Raw genomic sequence first — 19284 nt, forward strand, 5'->3', positions numbered from 1 at the left:
CGTCCTGCGTGTGAGTGCGGGCAGGTGGCGCTTACCCCTCTGCTCCCGCAGATACTCGGCGTTCTCCCTCATCCACAGCTCGGCCTTCACGCGGGCTTCCGACTCATTCAGGATGTACTGGGCGAGCACAGGGAAGTGGGGCTGGCTTTTAGCCTTCGCGCACCAGGGCGTGCTAAGGTCGTGCTGACCAGCGGGAAGTATTTCCCCCGTTAGAGGAAGGGGAATCAGGGCCAGCCTCTATTTAGTGCGGAGCCTGGGCTGAGGTCTCCCCGCTCGGGGTGAGTTGGGGATCTGCTGCACCTCTGCCTGTCCCAAGGCCAACCAAGCAGGCCACAGCTGTGAGACCCTCTAGGGCAGCCTGCAGGCCCTGCCAACACCAGGACCCTCGCCAGCCAGAGCACAGGCTACAGGTCCCCACAAAGGAACCACGTGAGGGTGAGAGCCACCCACTCAGGAACAGATGGGCCAGGCTGAAGGGGTCTGAGGCACCACGTGGCCATGAAATCAGGAAAGAAGACTTTCTGCCTGACAGAGGGCAAGTATGTTGAGATAAATTGCAAAGAGCTGGTCCCAATGGCTGGAACCCCTGAGGTTTGGGGACACACAGTGCATGTGGAGTCAGTGGGTACCCTCTTGTGTCTGGAGACCCCCTCGATGGGCTGACCCTGGGGCCACTTGTGTGATCTGTGCTTGCCACAGGCTACATGCCCAGAGGGCCGCAAGGGCCAGGTGCAAAGCTGGGGGCCTCCCGACAGGCTGCCCTGGAGCCAACACTGGATAGGAGAGTCTGGGGGTGGGTCCTGGGAACAGTGGCTAGAAGGCCAGGAGCCCACTTCACCCAGCGGGGTGGGCACTGGGCAGGGGAGATGGCCAACCCTGCCTGGCCACTCAGGGCTCCTTGGGCTGCAGCGCCCTCCCAAGCCTGGCCCCTCCTGGGAAGGGGTGCTGCCACTCACCCTGTCAATCTCCAGGTCGTCAATGCCACTGAGGTCCAGCTCGCCGTCTCCCGAAGCATCTTCTGGAGGGAAGCACAGCATCAGCGTCACTCAGCACCAGCTCTGATGACGGGAGTGCGGCCACCACCTGGGCTGGCTCAGGACCCTGGATCTGGGCTAAGGGTCTTCTAGAACCCCATCCCCTCCTCTGCACCAGGGGGTCACGCCCTGTTTCCCCACATGGCCACGTCTCTTTAAATGCTTAGCTAAGGATGCTAAGTGAAGACAGCAGGATGCCAAACTCAAGCTATGAAGGAAAATCCCAGCACTCCTGTGCTTTTTGTAAGAAAGCAACTTTTTAAGATTGGGAGACAGAAGCTGTCTGGCCCCAAAGACCAAGGGAGGACACGGAAGCTGGGCAGGAAGGAAAGGCCAGGCCACGGAGTGAGACGGGGGTCTGCGCTGGGGCGCACCAGCTCCCTATCACTGAGCCCATAGGTCTGGGGATAGAAATGAGGGAGTAGAAATAATCCAGAGTCCAGGCCCAAGGGAGCCTTCCATGATTACACTCAGAACATCCCAAAACCTGCCTGTCACCCCTGCCCAGCCCCACGTGGTCCAAGCAGCATCTGCACAGCCTGGAATTGGGACAGCCTCTCCTTGCCACAGCCCCACACCATAGCTGCCTGCCCCATACTGCCAACTCAACTCCAGCACAGAGCTGGACTGTCTGGGGTGTTCTCCTGCCACGCTGTTCCACGGCGGAGGCCTGAGAGGGCTCCTCTCAGCACTCAAACAGGCAGCCCTCAAGGCCTCCCATGGCCCTTCCTCAGCCAGAATGGCCCTTTCTGCTCAGGGTCACTGTGCTGCTGGCTGCCCGAGAGCCTGTGCACGTCCCCTCTGCCCGTTGCTCTGTGTGACCTGCCTGGGTTCCACCCACACAGCAGCCCCAGCCATCAGGACTGTCTCCACCCCCGGCCCAGAGGTCGCTCGATAAATATTTGCATGACTCCTCAACACAGAGGCCAGGCCCCGGTGCCCGACGGGAGGCAGGGCCTGAGGGTGAAGTGCTGCAGGAAGGTCCAGGCTTTCAGCCAGGGAAACCTGTCCTGGCAGGGATGGGGGATGGGACCCACCTTTCTCCTAGAGCTCCCAGCCAAATGGGCAGGGTGGAGGGGGCATGACGGGTACGGTGGCCTGGCCTGGGCACTGTGGGACAGGGGTGCCACGTCATTGCCATGACCAAGCTCAGCAAATGACGCTCCCCAATCATGTTGGACAAGTGGATGAGGTGTGGAGCTGCCCCATGGGACTCCTGGACGCAACTTGTGGGCTCTGTTCTCCATGGCCCCTGTGGCCTGCAGGCGGTCCCAGTGAGGGTGACGAGACCCACCGCATTCCAGCATCGGCACACACCCAGTTCTTCATGCCAGGACCACTGACGCCCACACGGCCCCATTGGAGGGACTGGTGGTGCCCCCACCCAAGCCCACCGCTCGAAAACACCACACCTCCCGACAAAGGATGGCAGCATCCAGCTCTCCCCGTGAGAGGGACACGTCGGAAAGCTCTCCTGATGACCTCAGCCACCCCCCAGGGCTCCATCAGAACTCACTGGGGTCGCTGCTCTGAGAGGAAATGCATTCGCGGATTGAATCTGAGATGCCCAGGCTGGCCGCAGTGGGGAGGGGGTCCAGTAGGGACCCAAGGGCCGGAGGTCTGCCGCCCCACTCGGGGCTTCCTGCTGCTTCCGAGCTGCCGGGGGTGCCGCCAAGGAGCTCCCGGTATAAGTCCTTGTTCAGGTGGCTGGCCGCGGCCTCCAGCTCCTCATCCTCTGTGTCCTCCTCGCCACACAAGCTGGACGCGGTGTCCTCAGCGGAGCCTAGGGGTACACAATCCACACACCACCTGTTAACCAGGCAGAGGGCCAGGGCGCCCACTTTTGTGACAAAAAACAATGCTACCAAGCTGCCAGGTAACCCAGAGAAAGGCTGTCGCTGCACAGTGCTTGGCGGCCACGTGCCAAACAACGAGCCGCAGCCCACACCTCGCACTGCATGCGGAAGTTAGCTCAAAGCAGATCACAGACCTAGGGGGAGTTAAAGTACAGACATCTCAGACAAAAACATAAAAGAAAATGTTTGTGACCTTGGATAAGGCAAACATTTCTAATAGCTCTAAAAGCAGAATCCATAAAACACTGATAAAACAGGTTTCCAAAAAATTAAGAACTGCCCTTTGAAAGACATCCTTAAGACAATGAAGAGAGCCCACAGGCTTATCTGCAAATCTCACAACTGATAAAGGACTTAAATCTAGAACAGATAAAGAATTCCCAAAACTTCACAAGAAAACACAACCCAATTAAAAAATAGGAAAAAGATCTGAACAAAGGCTCCCATGAATATGACACATGGGTGGTAAACAAACACATACAAAGACCTCCTCCAGTCCTGAAGGAAATGCAGATGAAACCACCACCAGCTACTCCTTCACAACTCACAATGTCTAGCCCTGAAAGGAAAACCGGGCCACGCCTCCCAGGCAGGAGGCACATACTCCCTTGGGCTTCCACGCATGGTGACATCCCTCTGGAGACAACCTGATCATTTCTTTTTTTTTTTTTGAGACAGAATCTCACTCTGTCGCCCAGGTTGACGTGCAGTGGTGCAATCTCCACTCACTGCAAGCTCCACCTCCCGGGCTCATGCCATTCTCCTGCCTCAGCCTCCCGAGTAGCTGGGACTACAGGCATCTGCCCCCATACCCAGCTAATTTTTTTTGTATTTTTAGTAGAGATGAGGTTTCACTGTATTAGCCAGGATGGTCTCGATCTCCTGACCTCGTGATCCACCCACCTTGGCCTCCCAAAGTGCTGGGATTACAGGTGTGAGTCACCACGTCCAGCCGACAACCTGATCATTTCTTAAAGACAGACAGGTCGTGGCCGCCCACTTGAGCCCAGGAGTTCCAGACCAGCCTGGACAACATAGCAAGATCCTGTCTCTATGAAAAAATGAAAACGTAGCTGGGTGTGGCAGTGCCCGCCTGCAGTCCCAGCTACTTGGGAGGCTGATATGGGAGAGATGCTTGAGCCCAAGAGGTTGACACTGTGGTGAGCTATGATCGAACTACTGCACTCCAGCCTCGGTGACAGAGTAAGACCCTGTCTCAAAAACAACAAAAAAAGACAGACACACTTGCCTTTCACATAAGCCAGCAATTTCACTCCTCAGCAGCTGACCCAAAAGGAAATCAACGTCCACACAAGGACTTGTACACCGGGGTTCAGGAGTGCATCTGTAACAGCCCGGAACGTGCAATGTACTCCAACAGATGAACAGCTACACACCCTCAACGTGCTGAAGGACTGCCGACTGCCACGCCACAACAGACAAGAACCAACCATTGATGGACTCAACATAATCACACCGTGAAAAAAGCCGAAGGGAAAACACACTGCGTGATCCTACTCGTACGGAATTCTACAGAACATAACTGATTTACAGTGACAAAAAGTAGCTCACTGGGTGCCTGGGGCGGGGCGGGCACTGACCAAGGGCCTGTGGACCCCGCAGGAGCCACAAATCTGTGGGTTTTCCTGGTTGTCGCTATGGCTTGACAGGTGTGTGCAGACGTCAAAGTTCAGAAACTAAACGGTGCATTTTAAACATGAGCAGTTTGTCATAAGGCAATTACATCGCAATAAAGCGGTTAAAAATCACCCAGTGGTGAATTTAAAAGACAGAAAAGAACTTTCATGGGAGGAACGTGAATCCTCCCCTTGAGCTAGGTGTTCATTTCTTGAAACTGCCTGCTGTTGCCACGAGTAGCTCTAAACTAACCTAATAATGCCGCACCCAATAGCTTAACGATGTACGGCCAATCATGAATAAATATTATTGTAAGCCAATGAGAATTCCTGACAAACAACTTTGTATCCATCCAATCACTATCCCTTTTTGCCTTTAAAAATCCATCTGTGGCTGGGCATGATGGCTCACTCCTGTAATCCTACACTTTGGGAGGCCAAAGTGCGCAGATCACTTGAGGTCAGGAGTTCGAGACCAGCCTGGCCAACGTGGCGAAACCCCGTTTCTACAAAAAATACAAAGATTAGCTGGGTGTGGTGGCTCATGCCTGTAGTCTCAGCTACTCGGGAGGATGAGACAGGAGAATTGCTTGAAACTAGAGGGTGGAGGTTGTGGTGAGCTGAGATTATGCAACTGTACTCCAGCCTGGGTGACAGAGTAAGCCTCCGTCTCCAAAAAAAGAAAAAGTCCATGTGTAACTGCTGCTCACCAGAGTGTATATTCAGGGCAATGAGATGTGTCCTCTCCGGCTGCAATCCTCAAGCTTGACCCAAATAAATTATGTAGATTAATTTTGCCTCTGCTTCTTCTTTTAAGGTTGGCAAAACTCATCTTGAAACATCCCACTCTAGATTTTGTGTGTGTGTGTGTACTGGCGACAGGGTCTGGCTCTGCTGCCCAGGCTGGAATACAGTGGTGCAATCATAGCTCACTGCACATCGAACTCCTGGGCTCAAGTGATCCTCCGGCCTCAGCCTCCCGAGCAGCTGGGACTACAGGCGCACACTCCCACACCTAGCTAATTTTTAAATTTTTTGTAGAGATGGGGTCTTACTGTGCTGACCAGGCTGGTCTTGAACTCCGCTCAAGCAATCCTCCTGTATTCGCCTCCCAAAGTGCTACGATTACAGGCATGAACCACTATGCTTGACCCACTCTAAGTCTTAGATTACTTTCTTCCGAATGTGCTCCAATGTAAAATTCCTGGCTAGCACTGAGTCCTGGAGGGGTCCCCGTGGTGAGGAATGGCTCCTTGGGGGAAAGCACCTGATCCCCAGAGAGCAGACGTCAGTGGGTAATGACCTCTGGACAGAGCAGCCTCTTAGAAACCCCTCCCCGGGCAAGTGGGCCCAGGCCGCAGGTGCCAGGAGCCTTGGGGGCTCCAGCTGCCACATTCCCTGGACATGCACATTCCCCAGACTGTTGGCTCTGCCCCAAAAGTAACTCCAGAGTTTGACCAGGCTGGGCCAGGTCTCTCACCCTGGGTTCCTGCAACAGCCTCCCCACCACCTGCCTCTGCTCTCAGTCCCTCTGGTGGCTCCTACTACCCCCAAGTGAAAAAACACAGTACAGAATACAAATCAAAAATAAAATTCTAAGCCCCACACCAACCAAATGGATCCCTTCTCTTGACCAAAGAGATTTCAAAGAAACCTGAAAAACTAGTTCAGACCACGATGGGAAGTGGGGGCGGGGTCAGACATGCCTCATTATACCCTCTTACACCCCCTCCCTTTGGAGTTCAGGAGCAGCTTATCAGCATTAACATCCAAACAGAGATCCGATGACTGACCAAACAGACCTTGTAGCAACAGATACCAAATTCCAACCTCACTCTAGTATAGCATCAATGACAGGTAGCAGGCCCTGAAAGAAATCAAAATACTTTACCCCAAAACATCTTTGACATATTTTGAAATGGCCCTGCAAAGCTGTTTTTTGCAGTGGAAACTCACATTTTTTTTCTTTTTCTTTTTTCTGAGATGGAGTCTCACTCTGTCACCCAGGCTGGAGTACAGTGGTGCAATCTCAGCTCACTGCAACCTCTGCCTCCCGGGTTCAACCGATTCTCCTGCCTCAGCCTCCCAAGTAGCTGGGACTACAGGCGTGTGCCACCACGCCCAGCTAATTTTTGTATTTTTAGTAGAGACGGGGTTTCACTATGTTGGTTAGGATGGTCTCAATCTCTTGACCTTGTGATCTGCCCGCCTTAGCCTCCCAAAGTGCTGGGATTACAGGCGTGAGCCACTGCACCTGGCAGGAAACTTACATTCTGTAGAGAATCCCCTTCCCTTTCCAGGTCTTTTTCTGATCCTGAAGAGATTTGCTGAGACTAGCATATTTTAAAGGTCTGAATAGGGGCCAGGAGCAGTGGCTCACACCTGTTATCCTAGCATTTTGGGAGGCCGAGGCGGGCAAATCACAAGGTCAGGAGTTCCGAGACCAGCCTGGCCAACACAGTGAAACCCATCTCTACTAAAAATACAAAAAATTAGCCAGGTGTGGTGGTGTGTGCCTGTACTCCCAGCTACTTGGGAGGCTGAGGCAGGATAATCACGTGAACCCAGCAGGTGGAGGTTGCAGTGAGCTGAGATTGTGCCACTGCACTCCAGCCCAGGCGACAGGGCGAGACTCTGTCTCAAAAACAAACAAACAAAAAAGTTCTGAATAGGAAACATTTGTCCAGGGACGGTGGCTCATTCCTATAATCCCAACACTTTGGGAGGCCAAGGCAGGCAGATCACCTGAGGTCAGGAGTTCAAGGCCAGCCTGGCCATCATGGTAGAACCCTGTCTCTAATAAAAATACAAAAATTACCAGGGCGTGATGGCGGGTGCCGGTAGTCCCAGCTACTTGGGAGGCTGAGGCTCGAGTCACTTGAACCCGGGAGGTGGAGGTTGCAGTGAGCCAAGATGGCACCATTACACTCCAGTCTGGGTCAAAGAGAGAGAGTCTGACTCCAAAAAAAAAAAAAGGGCCGGTCGCGGTGGCTCAAGCCTGTAATCCCAGCACTTTGGGAGGCCGAGACGGGCGGATCACGAGGTCAGGAGATCGAGACCATCCTGGCTAACACAGCGAAACCCCGTCTCTACTAAAAAATACAAAAAAAAAACTAGCCGGGCAAGGTGGCGGGCGCCTGTAGTCCCAGCTACTTGGGAGGCCGAGGCAGGAGAATGGCGTAAACCCGGGAGGTGGAGCTTGCAGTGAGCTGAGATCCGGCCACTGCACTCCAGCCTGGGCCACAGAGACTCCGTCTCAAAAAAAAAAAAAAAGGAAACCTTTCCATTTATTGCCTCTAAGGGTGGCCACCTACAAGACTTCATCTATGTAACAAGCACCTTGGTCTCCACAACTCTCTTACCTTCATCTAGACACTTCTTTCTGTTGATTCCGGGTCTTTAGATAATACCTTAACTCTTTCAACCAATTGCCAATCACAAAACCTTTGACTCCACCTGTGACCTATAAGCCCCACTCACTGCTTTGAGTTGTCCCACCTTTCTGGATCAAACCAATGCACACCTCACAGGAGCTCTGCAGGGAGGGATGAGGTGGGGGCAACCTGTACCAACAGCCCGAGTGCCACAGCCCAGCGTGCAGCCCGAGTGTCTGAGGAGGAAGGAAGGTCATGGTGGGAGGCAGCCTCAACCCCCAGGGCTGTGCACATAGACCAGAGGACCCAGGAAGAGGGACAGGAGGGACAGGGCCAAAGGTCAGCTGGTGGGAAAGGTGCCAGCAAGGAGCACACAGACAGGTCTCGAGTTCTGAGACCAGGGCTGGACTCACCATCTTTGGCCAGGCTGGCCAGGCCCCCCTTGGCCTTTGGCCGGCTGTTTTCTAGTTCAATCTCAATTGCATCCTGGTAACTGGATATTTCACCTGAAGTCATAAGTTAAAAGCAAAAAGTCAGCACAAAATCAATTTTCCCAACAAAACAGAAGCATTGTATGGGAAGATCAGTTGGTTACCTTCAACCTCCTCCAGTTTTTTTGACAGGACTTGTTCAAGCTGAAAGGGAACAGGGCGAGAGGCTTCGTGAAGGGAGGCCCGGGTACACAGTGCAGCCTCCGGGGTGCCCCGTGGGCCCCAGGGACCACAGGCCGTTGGAACTTAGGGGTACGCAGCGGTGGAGGTGGAGCTATGGGTCTGTGTCCCCTACAGGAAGATGTGGCACTTCCCCGAGTCTGTGCGAGGTGTGTCCCGGAGCCTCGGGCTCTGGCTGGTCACAGCACTGAAGAGCGGCTGAGGCTCTGGGTGTGCAGCTTCCCTGCAAGGCTGACAAGCCCAGCACAGACAGACGCCAAGGCTGGCGCTACCTGCTTCATCCGCAGCTTCCTCTGCCCAGCCGTGTACGAGGGGGGGTCGCACTCCTCCTCCAGGTCGATCTTCATGAACTCATCGATGGTCAGCTGACTGGTGGGGGTGTCTTCAAATTCCGTGAGCCTAAAATGGAGCCGGACATGGGAAATGGAGCTGGCAGCTGTCAAAACGCCGTTTAAACTGAGCTGCCGGCTCGGCGTGGCTCACACCTGTGATCCCAGCACTTGGGAGCCCAAGGTGGGCGGACTGTTTCAGTCTGGGACTTTGAGACCAGCCTAAGCAACATAGTGAGACTCTGTCTCTACCCAAAAAAAAAAAATTAGCCAGGTAATTTTAGACCTGCAGTCCCTGCTACTTGGGAGGCTGAGGTCAGGGAGAATCACTTGAGCCCAGGAGGTTGAGGCTGTAATGAGCTGTGATAGCGTCACTGCCCTTTGACCTGGGCAGCAGAGTGAGACTGTCTCAAAAAATATATATAAAAAAAAAATAAAAGGTCAGGCACTGTGGCTCATGCCTGTAATCCCAGCATGTGGGAGGCCGAAGTGGTAGGATCACCTAAGGTCAGGAGTTCGAGACCAGCCAGGCCAACATGGTGAAACCCCGTCTCTATTAAAATAGCAAAATTAGCTGGGCGTGGTGGTGGGAGCCTGTAATCTCGGCTGCTTGGGAGGCTGAGGCTGGAGAATCGCTTGAATCCAGGAGGCGGAGGTTGCAGTGAGCTGAGATCGTGCCACTGTACTCCAGCCTGGGCGGCAAGAGCAAAACTCTGTGTCAAAAAAATAAAAAATACAAATAAAAACAAATAAATGAACTGTGCTTGCCAGACGTTCCTCCATGGGGCATGGCAGTCAGGCCTTGCTCCTCGGCGCCCAGGTCCCTTCTGGCGGCTTCTCTACCCCCACCTGATCCTGCCTGGACCTCTGCTCACTGGAAGAAAGGCCCACAGGCACCCTTAATCACTCACAGAGGACCCCAATCCTAGGTGGAAGACTCAGAAGGCCTGAAGACAGGAGGCTGGGCTAGAACCTCAGCACCTGGCAGTCGGGCAGGAAGGGGCTGCAGGCCTGTGAGCCATGGGGCTCAGTTCTTACGAACGCCTCTACACACTACACAACCTCCAACATGCTTAATCAAAGGCTTTTTACAGAATCAACAGTCAGATGTTTAAGGTTAAATACTTTCCAGCTGCTTTTGGAAACTGCCACAGGACACAATCTCAGCTGAAAAACAGCAGCCGTGTGTTTAAGATTTGTGATAAATGTCACAGCAGTTACAGGTTGCAGCAACCCCACTGTCACATTTACCTTGCCAAAGTCTATGAAACGGGGCTGCCAGTGCAGGTGAGCTGTGAGGAACCCCAACAAATACCACCCAGCAAAGCAGGGGTGCAAAGCCCCGCCCCTGCCTGCCTGGCTTGCTGTGCCACTCATTTCAATTGATGCGGGGACCTCTGATGGAACTCCGGCTTCTCACTGGGAGAGGGGTCACCTGGGCTTTCAAAGTCCAGGACGGACCACACCAAAAAGGAGATGGACCAGATTTCTGACGTCAAAGACAGCCTCCTGCCTGTTTGTGACTCAGGGCAACTTTACACATCACCCTCCGCCTCAACTTAGAAACACAGGGATCAGGCCGGGCACGGTGGCTCACGCCTGTAATCCCAGCAATTTGGGAGGCCGAGGCAGGTGGATCACGAGGTCAGGAGTTCAAGACCAGCATGACCAACATGGTGAAACCCTGTCTCTACTAAAAAATACAAAAGTTAGCCGGGCATGGTGGTGCATGCCTGTAATCCCAGCTACTCGTGAGGCTGAGGCAGGAGAATCTCTTGTATCCGGAAGGCGGAGGTTGCAGTGAGCCAAGATCGCGCCACTGCACTCCAGCCTGGGCGACAGAGCGAGGCTGTCTCTCAAAAAAAAAAAAAAAAAAAACACAATAATAATAATAATAATAATAATAGGATCGGAGAAGGAGGATGCCTCCGCGGGACAGGGCCGGCCCCAGAAGGACTAGCAGGGAACTCTCTGGAGGGAGGCAAGGCATCCTGCCAGCATGTCCAAGCCGTGGTGTGATGGGGGCTGGGCTAGGTCCTGGCCAACAGCCAGGCAGGGTACAGCAGGGTCCTGGGAGGTGGCGCCTGCTCCGGCAAGCAGGCCTGAGCTGGACTGACGAAGCGTCTGCATGGTGCCCATGCCATGAATGAGAGCTCCGTACCTCTTCCGCAGCGTGGACTCACACACTTTGACCACACTGATGACCTCCTTCACAGTCCTCCTGAAGTCATGCATTCTGGCTGCAACTAGGAGTGCTAGAAAGCAACGAGACGGGACTCGTCAACCACGGCTGGGAACCAGGGCAACAGTGTATCTGTGGCCCAGGACAACACTGCGGATCCCGGTCAGGGAGATGATGACCTGGGAAGATGTGTCTGTGCCAGGGCAGTGAGATCCTCACTTGGCGTGGCTCGTCCTGAACAACGAGACCCTCTCTATCTTATGGTTGGTGGTGGCTGCATCCCATTCCATTTTCAAATACAAGAACAATTAAAATGAAGGTTTCCGAGAGCTTCACGTAATCCCTCAAAGCAAACAAAATAACTTTAAGATGACTGTGCAGGAAACACAGTTGTGATGGGAGCTGGGGATTTTGAGGATGTGGAGCCAGGCCAGGCGGGAAAGGGGCGAGGCCACAGCTGGCAGCTGACACAGGTTCACCAAGGCTACAGTGGGCCCAGAACCTCCAGAGCAAACATGGAGATCATGTGTGCAGATGGAACAGCTTCTCAGGTGGACTGAATTCTGCTGTCAGCAGAGTGCAGGGACGCTGGCACCTAGCCTGCTGGGAAGAGTGGACTCTGTGGGCATGAGGGTGAGGGCCCTGGTGAGGAGCAAGGGCCCTGCCAACCTGGGGCTCCAATTCCAGGGTTGGGGTAGTTGACCAGGCCACGGCCACATCCACCCACCAGCACCAAAGGCAAAGTGAGAGTTTGAGTGACAGCTGGAACCTGGGGGGCCACAGAGGTCCAACTAGAACAACCGCCCAGCTGGGGGTGGGGGATAGCCTGACAGCCCTGTGGTACCCTCATAAGCAACAATCTAGCATCTCAGACGAGAGAGGCCACACCACTATCTGCGTCAGGAGCCGGGCCCCACAAGACCACGGGCAGGGATGGCTGTGCAGCCGCACCCCAGAAGTAGGCAACCTGGGGTCAGGGCCACTCTGCCCTGAGGGTTCTGCCCCTTATGCCAGGACACACAGAGGCCAACGGGGCAGCCAGGAGGTCCTGGAGGGCTGAGGACCCCGGTGGGCCAGTCCAGCGTCAGCCACGGGAGGCTGGAGGCAGCTCTCAGTGCTCTGCAAACATGTGGCGCAGCCCACCAGCACTCAGGCATCAGGACAGTGTGACGCCAGGACCCAGGCCAGCAACCCCAGACGGGCAAGGCCCGCTGTACCTGCTCCGCAGAGGCCCGAGGGGCGCCGGCCTGTGTGCATCCAGTCCCGCTTCATCCTCTGTAGGAGCCTCAGGGCAGTCATGGACACCTCGTGGTTCTTCTCCCCGAATTCCAGTAGGTGCGCAAAGCGCGGAATATACAGGCACGGGTCTGCAGCAGACACAGCGCCTCAGTGCCCACCTCAATGTGCCATAGCATGTGCACAGGTGGCCCAGACAGCCCAGGGGTGGGGTGACCTGCACGCGTCTTTCCAGGAACCCAGGCCCCCCAGCAGTCCCCCTCCCCTGGACAAAGCCTCTCTGACCCTCAGCTGGAGCAGTCATGGCACTGAACCCAGGAGAGCCACTGGCCACATGCTGCCAACCAGCCTGCTGCAGACACGCTGGGGCCAGGCAGCATGCCCCTACTGCATGGCTGCCCTGCTCAGGGCACAGAGGGGCTCACACCCAGCAGCCTTCCCTCCAGACCATGCTAACAGCACCACCCCCAACAATGGTCCCAGGACCCTTAGAGCAAGACAGGCGTGGGCTGGGCACCCAAGTCGCATCAGCTGACACTCATGGGTGAGAGGAGGACCCACTTCTGGCATCCCTACCAGCATGGCAGTGCCACTGGGGCTGTGTGTGCACACTGAGGTCTGGTGCTGCGCACCTCTGCCAGCACGGCACAGTGCTGCGGGGGACGTGCTCTTGTTGCCTGGAGCAGGACAGGCCGGGTGCTGCACAGCCTGGGCCCTGATCGACTGCATGGACCCAAGCAGCGCTCCCCTACGCTGCGCACGAGGCTGTGATGTGACTCCACAGGGCCCTGCTGTGTCCCACCAGACTCAGGTGCCTATGACTTGCATCCCTTCATACTCATGATGCGGCCCCCCTTTCCAGCTGAGCGTTTCTGTAACACGAAGGATAAATGCTTGAGGTGAAAGATGCCGCATTTACGCTGATGTGAGTGTTACACACTACAGGCAGCATCCAAATACCTCATGTGCCCCATAAACATACGCACCCACCATGCACCCACAGCTACAGATAAAAACAAAGGATTTTTGGTGATTTGGCTGCTAAAACAGATATTATTCAGAGAAAAAAATCAAGATAATTTAAAATAACATAATTGCTAAGATTTTAAATAATTTTCAGTAAGATAAAATCATCGGAGCTAGAAATAAAAAGAATGATAAAAAATACGGTTATGAGCTGGGCGCGGTGACTCACGCCTGTAACCCCAGCACTTTGCGAGGCCAAGGCGGGCAGATCGCCTGAGGTCGGGAGTTTGAGACCGGCCTGACCAACATGGAGAAACCCCGTCTTTACTAAAAATACAAAATTTGCAGGGCATGGTGGTACATGCCTCTAGTCCCAGCTACTCAGGAGGCTGAGGCAGGAGAATCGCTTGAACCAGGGAGGTGGAGGTTTCAGCGAGCTGAGATCGCACCATTGCACTCCAGCTTGGGCAACAAGGGCAAAGCTCTGTCTCAAAAAAAAAAAAAACAAAAAAAACAAAAAACAAAAAAAGAAGATATGCTTATAGACTGGGCAATATTGAGACGAAGTCTATACAAACATTTTTTTAAAAAATTTGGCCGGGGCTGGGTGCTGTGGCTCACGCCTGTGATCCCAGCACATTGGGAGATTCAGGCAGGTGGATGGCCTGAGCTCAGGAGATCAAGATCACCCTGGGCAACATGGTGAAACTCCGTCTCAACTAAAATATAAAAAATGAGCTGGGCCCACCTACTTGGGAGGATGAGGCAGGAGAATCGCTTGAACCCAGGAGGCGGAGATTGCAGTGAGCCAAGATCACACCATTGTACTCCAGCCTGGATGACAGAGTGAGACTCCGTCTCAAAAAACAAACAAACAAACAAACAAAAAATTAGTGGGTGTGAGGCTGGGTGTGATGGCTCACACCTGTAATCCCAGAATTTTGGGAGGCCAAGGCAGGTGGATTGCCTGAGCTTAGGAGTTCCAGACCACCCTAGGCAACATGGTGAAACCCTGTCTCTACTAAAATACAACACACACACACACAAAAATTAGCCGGTGTGGTGGCGGGCACCTATAGTCCCAGATACTTGAAAGGCTGAGACTCCAGAATTGCTTGAACCTGGGAGGTGGAGGTTACAGTGAGCCAAGATCATGCTACTGCACTCCAGTCTGGGTGACAGAGCAAGACTCTGCCTCCAAAAAAAAAAAAAAAAAATAGTGGGTGTGGTCTAGTCCCAGCTACTGAGGAGGCTGAGGCACACTGTACTCAGGCCTGGGTAACAGAAAAAAAAAAAAAAGAAAAAGATGTACAGATGGGGGTGGGACTTTGATGCTCATTAATTCTTGAAATAGAAAACTCAGTTCAAAGACACTGGAAAACATATCGACGGCTGGGCATGGTGGCTCACACGTGTAATCCCAGCACTTCGGGAGGCCGAGGAGGGTGGATCACCTGAGGTCAGGAGTTCAAGACCAGCCTGGCCAATACAGTGAAACCCCGTCTCTACTAAAAGCACAAAAATTAGCTGGGCGTGGTGGTATGTCCCTGCAGTCATCCCAGGTACTAAGGAGGCTGAGACAGGAGAATTGCTTGAACCCGGGAGGTAGAGGTTGCAAAGAGCCAAGATTGTGCCGCTGTACTCCAGCCTGGGCGACAAAGCGAGACTCCATCACACACACACACACACACACACACACACACACACACACACACACACACAAAATTCAAGACAAGCCAGACAGAGTGGCTCATACCTACATTCCTAGCTACTTGGAAGGCCGAGGTGGCAGGACTGCTTGAGTCCAGGAGGTCAAGGCTGCATTGAGCCATGACTGTGCCACTGCATTCTAGCCTAGGTGACTAAGACCATGTTTCAAAACAAAAAAGACAAGCAAAAAGTGTGTTTTCAAGACAAATCCGTCAGTGACTAGGGTGGAGCGGAGGCGCCGGGCAGCGGCGGCACTGTGGGCAAACGCGGAGTGGCAGAGTGGCACAGGACAGGCATGAGCATTTCATAATGGAAAGGAAATTACGTGAAGCAGCCTGGAATGTGCAGGCGCACAGTGACAGAGGAAGAATTAAATGAAGGAAAAGCAACGAAAACAGCCTTCCAAACCACAATAACGGGAGATTTTAACGTGGTTCTCTGAAATCTGACAGACTGATTAGGAAGAAAAGACGAAGGGACGACGTAACACACATCACCACAGGCTCAATCTGACAAGGATGTTCTAAATTCTGTACCCCATGGAGTCATCATGCTTTTCCAGTGTCTGTGGGACAGTTATGAAAATAACCAGGTATTACAGAACAAAGAAACTCTCAATACATTTCACACAGGATGTGCCATTTGATCCCAAGTACAAAAAAAAAAAAAAAACAACCTAAAAACGAGCAAAAACAAGTAGTCCCCTCATCTCCAAACGCTATTAGAAATTAAAGTACAATCCTTTAGATAACTTTATTAACTTCAGCGCTTTGTATATTTAAGGAAGCAATAGGCCAGGCGCGATGGCTCACGCCTGTAATCCTAGCACTTTGGGAGGCCGAGGTAGGTGGATTGCCTGAGCTCAGGAGTTCGAAACCAGCCTGGACAACAGTGAAACCCCATCACTACTAAAAAATACAAAAACATTAGCCGGACGCGGTGGCATGCGCCTGTAATCCCAGCTACTCGGAGACTGAGACAGGAGAATCGCTTGAACCTGGGAGGCAGAGGTTGCAATGAGCTGAGATGGCGCCACTGCACTCCAGCCTGGACGACCGAGCAAGATTCCATCTCAAAAATAAATAAATAAATAAATAAAGGAAGCAATGAAATTAATGAACTAAGTCAAATAACAGAAAATTAAAAATTAACAAAATCAATTATTTAAAGTAGGCAAAGGAACTAATAAAGAAAAAGAAGCAAATAAATTACCACTGTAAAGAAAAGAATTAAAAAGTCCAACAGCCAGTAGGTCATGCTGACATGAAGACAGACCTACAGACCTACAGACCAACAAAACAGAACAGGACAGGACAGAACAGAACAGGGTCAGAAATGACAATGACGGGCAGGTGACTTTCAAAAAGGGTGACAAGAACTTCTTTCACAATGGGGAAAGAATGGTCTCTTCAATAAGCAGCGCTGGGAAAACTGGATATCCACTTGCAAATAAAGATAGACCCTTACCTTACATCATACACAAAAACTAACTCAAAACCGATTCAAGACGCAAACACAGACTTGAAACTATAAAACCCGTAGAAGAAAACACAGGGAAAGACTTTATGACATTGGTCTTGGCAAAGATTTCTCGAACATGACACCAAGAACAAGGGCAACAAAAGTAAAAATAGACAAATTGGATAACCTCAAACTAAAAAGTTTCTGCCCAGCAAAGGAATCCGTTAACAGAAATGATTTCCTAGGGAACGGAAGAGAATATGTGCAAACCATCTATCTCATAAGGGGTTAACATCCTGAATATACAAAAAACTCCTACAACTCAGGAACAAAACTGATTAAAAATGGGCAAATTGCTCTTTTGTAATCCCAGCTCTTTGGGAGGCTGAGGCACGAGAATCGCTTGAACCTGGAAGGCAGACATTGCGGTGCACCCTCACCACTGCACTACAGCCTGGGCAACAGAGTGAGACTGTCTCAAAAACAAAGGCAAAGCCCTTGAACAGACGTTTCTCCAAACATGGCATGCAAATGGCCAACAAGCACGAGTAGATGCTCAACATCATTATTTATCAGGGACAAGCAAATCAAAATCACATGACACTACCTCATATCCATTAGGATGACCACTATCACAAGCAAAGAAGAAAATGATGGCTGGGCGCGGTGGCTCACATCTGTAATCCCAGCACTTTGGGAGGCCCAGGCGGTTGGATCACTTGAGGCCAGGAGTTTAAGACCAGCCTGGTTGACAGAGTCTTGCTCTGTCAACCAGGCTGGAGTGCAGTGGTGTGATCTCAGTTCACCGCGACCTCCGACTCCCTGGTTCAAACCATTCTCCTGCCTTGGCCTCCCAAGTAGCTGGGATTACAGACGCCCACCACACCCAGTTAATTTTTATATTTTTAGTAGAGATGGGGTTCCACCATGTTGGCCAGGCTGGTCTCCTGGCCTCAGGTGATCCGCCCACCTTGGCCTCCCAGAGTGCTGGGATTACAGGCGTGAGTCAACACGCCTGGCCTACACTGTTTAACATATTTAAAAATCAAAGTGCAAAGGATGGCATCTAAGGATGAGAATTATTATTCACACACTCAACACCACCACACAGATCAAGACACTGACTACCTCTGGCGGCTCAGCAGTTCGATCCTGGCACCCCCTAGCCCCGAGGCAGCTGTCGCCCAGGTCTTGTGTGTTGCTGTAAGTTATTCCTTCTCACTGCGTTCCCCAAATGGACCCACCACAACGTATTGATCCTTTCTGTTGCTGATGGACATGCAGGCTGTCTCCACTCTGGCCATTTGTATTTCTCCTGGAAACTGTTTATGCCCGTTACCTTTTCCTACAGAAATAGATGGCTGGGACAGAAACCACGGCCACAGCAGCCAGTGTGTCTTTGCCACACATAGTGTGGGGTCCCACACTATGAAATCGCAGCTGTGGCCTCTGTGGGTGTGTCCTTGGTAGGTGCATCCACACACTTTCTCTTGGGACTTTCTGGACCCTCATGCATACGCTACGGCTTTCCAAAGGGCTTGGCCCGGCGGAGTTACACGCTCACCTGCAGCAGGTGACCTCCAGCTGCTCCGTGTCTCACCAACACTGGCGTGACAAGTCTCAAGTTCAGCCGCCTGGGGGCTCGGGCGCCCCATTCCCGGGCGAAATGATGTGTGCACTCTGGGTCATTGCATAGAGTCTGTTCACGTCCATTGCCCGTTTTTTTTAAAAAGCTGGGTTGTCAGCCTTTTCCTTCCTGACTTGTAGTCGCTCATTAATCCTGGAGAGTCCTTCGTTGAAAATACGGCAAATATCTTCCGAAGGGGACTCTCCCAGGGAACATTTACTACAACTGTAACAACCAGAGACACAGAGCTCCTATTCACTGTTTCGCCCAGGACTGTGGTGACGGCTGCACCCATGACCCGAGCTGCTGGCTGCGTCCTGGGGGCTTTCCTGTATATGGGAGTTTTGAAAGTCTGAAGCCTGGAGGTCCAGAAGGTTCCATGTGTGTCCTTGGGGAGGAACTCTCCTGACAGCCAGGCCTCTGGAGCTTTGTCTGCACGCGACCTTGGCGTGCACCGGCTGCGCAGCCCAGGCCAGGTGACGCAGTCTCTGAAGTCTGGCCTACTCATCGGCAAAGCCAGTGCCCACTGCCACGCACCTCCCAGGATTAGCTCCAGGCTAGGAGGCTAGAGGCCCCACAGGGAACGAGTCTGCGACTGCGATCCACAGGCAGAGCCACAGAGGCAGGGCGCGCCCTGGGGCCCAAGCTCCAAGGCTGCAGGCCCGGAGCCAGATCCTGACTTGCCCACCCGACCGCTGTGTGACCTTCAGCACGCGACTAACCTCTCTGCGCCCATTTCCTCGAGGAAAATGCGAGGAAATAGCAGCGCCTGCCCCTGTGAAAGCCCTCAGAGCAGAGTGGACCGCGCTCTCCGCGAGCGTTTGCTGCTGGCGTCTGCAGTAAGCTAAATCACGAAGCACCTGAACCAACGAGGAAGCCCAACGACCATCCGACAAGCCTCGGCCAGAGGCACAGACTCCGGAATGCAAACGGCCAACAAGCAGGTCCACCTGCGTTCCTAACCGAAAGATCGCTAACCAAAGAACGGGCGCAAGCACCTGCGCATGGCACTGCGGGTCTGGGGGCAGCCGTCTGCCAGAGCCGGGAGCCGCCTCCCACGGCGGCCTCTGCACGGCGCGCGGCTCGCGCCGGTTGCGGGGCAGCGGTAGAAGCTCCAGCAGCTTCCAGGCTGTCGGGCCTGGGGGCGGGGCCGCGCGGCAGCGTCGTCGCGCGGGGCGCGGCCCTGACGCAGCGTGACGCG

General features: G+C 53.2%; 2 protein-coding genes across 7 annotated transcripts in view; one reads left to right on the forward strand and one right to left on the reverse strand.

Moving 5' to 3' along the window:
- The window catches only part of BRF1 (BRF1 general transcription factor IIIB subunit), an 80320-nt gene that overhangs the window by 10479 nt on the left and 50557 nt on the right, over positions 1-19284 (reverse strand). Inside the window, exons 1-9 of one of the 6 annotated variants that reach the window (XM_017852831.1) lie at positions 18021-19273; positions 12301-12450; positions 11063-11156; positions 8845-8971; positions 8497-8536; positions 8315-8407; positions 2551-2817; positions 957-1018; positions 36-183 (exon numbers count right to left, since the gene is read on the reverse strand). In XM_017852831.1, the coding sequence (XP_017708320.1) occupies positions 36-183; positions 957-1018; positions 2551-2817; positions 8315-8407; positions 8497-8536; positions 8845-8971; positions 11063-11156; positions 12301-12450; positions 18021-18111 (1072 nt within the window). In that variant the 5' untranslated portion in view covers positions 18112-19273. Of the gene's footprint in view, positions 1-35; positions 184-956; positions 1019-2550; positions 2818-8314; positions 8408-8496; positions 8537-8844; positions 8972-11062; positions 11157-12300; positions 12451-12951; positions 13427-18020; positions 19274-19284 lie in introns of those variants that run through there. The other 5 variants (XM_017852830.1, XM_017852829.1, XM_017852827.1 and 2 more) reach the window with 5 other exon arrangements.
- BTBD6 (BTB domain containing 6) overlaps positions 19088-19284 on the forward strand; it is a 2698-nt gene continuing 2501 nt past the window's right edge. The window contains exon 1 of the mRNA XM_017852805.1: positions 19088-19099. Coding sequence (XP_017708294.1) covers positions 19088-19099 — 12 coding nt within the window. The remainder of the gene's footprint in view (positions 19100-19284) is intronic.

The sequence above is a fragment of the Rhinopithecus bieti genome, unplaced genomic scaffold, assembly GCF_001698545.2.
Source record: "Rhinopithecus bieti isolate Rb0 unplaced genomic scaffold, ASM169854v2 scaffold_35859, whole genome shotgun sequence".
Lineage (NCBI taxonomy): Eukaryota > Metazoa > Chordata > Mammalia > Primates > Cercopithecidae > Rhinopithecus > Rhinopithecus bieti.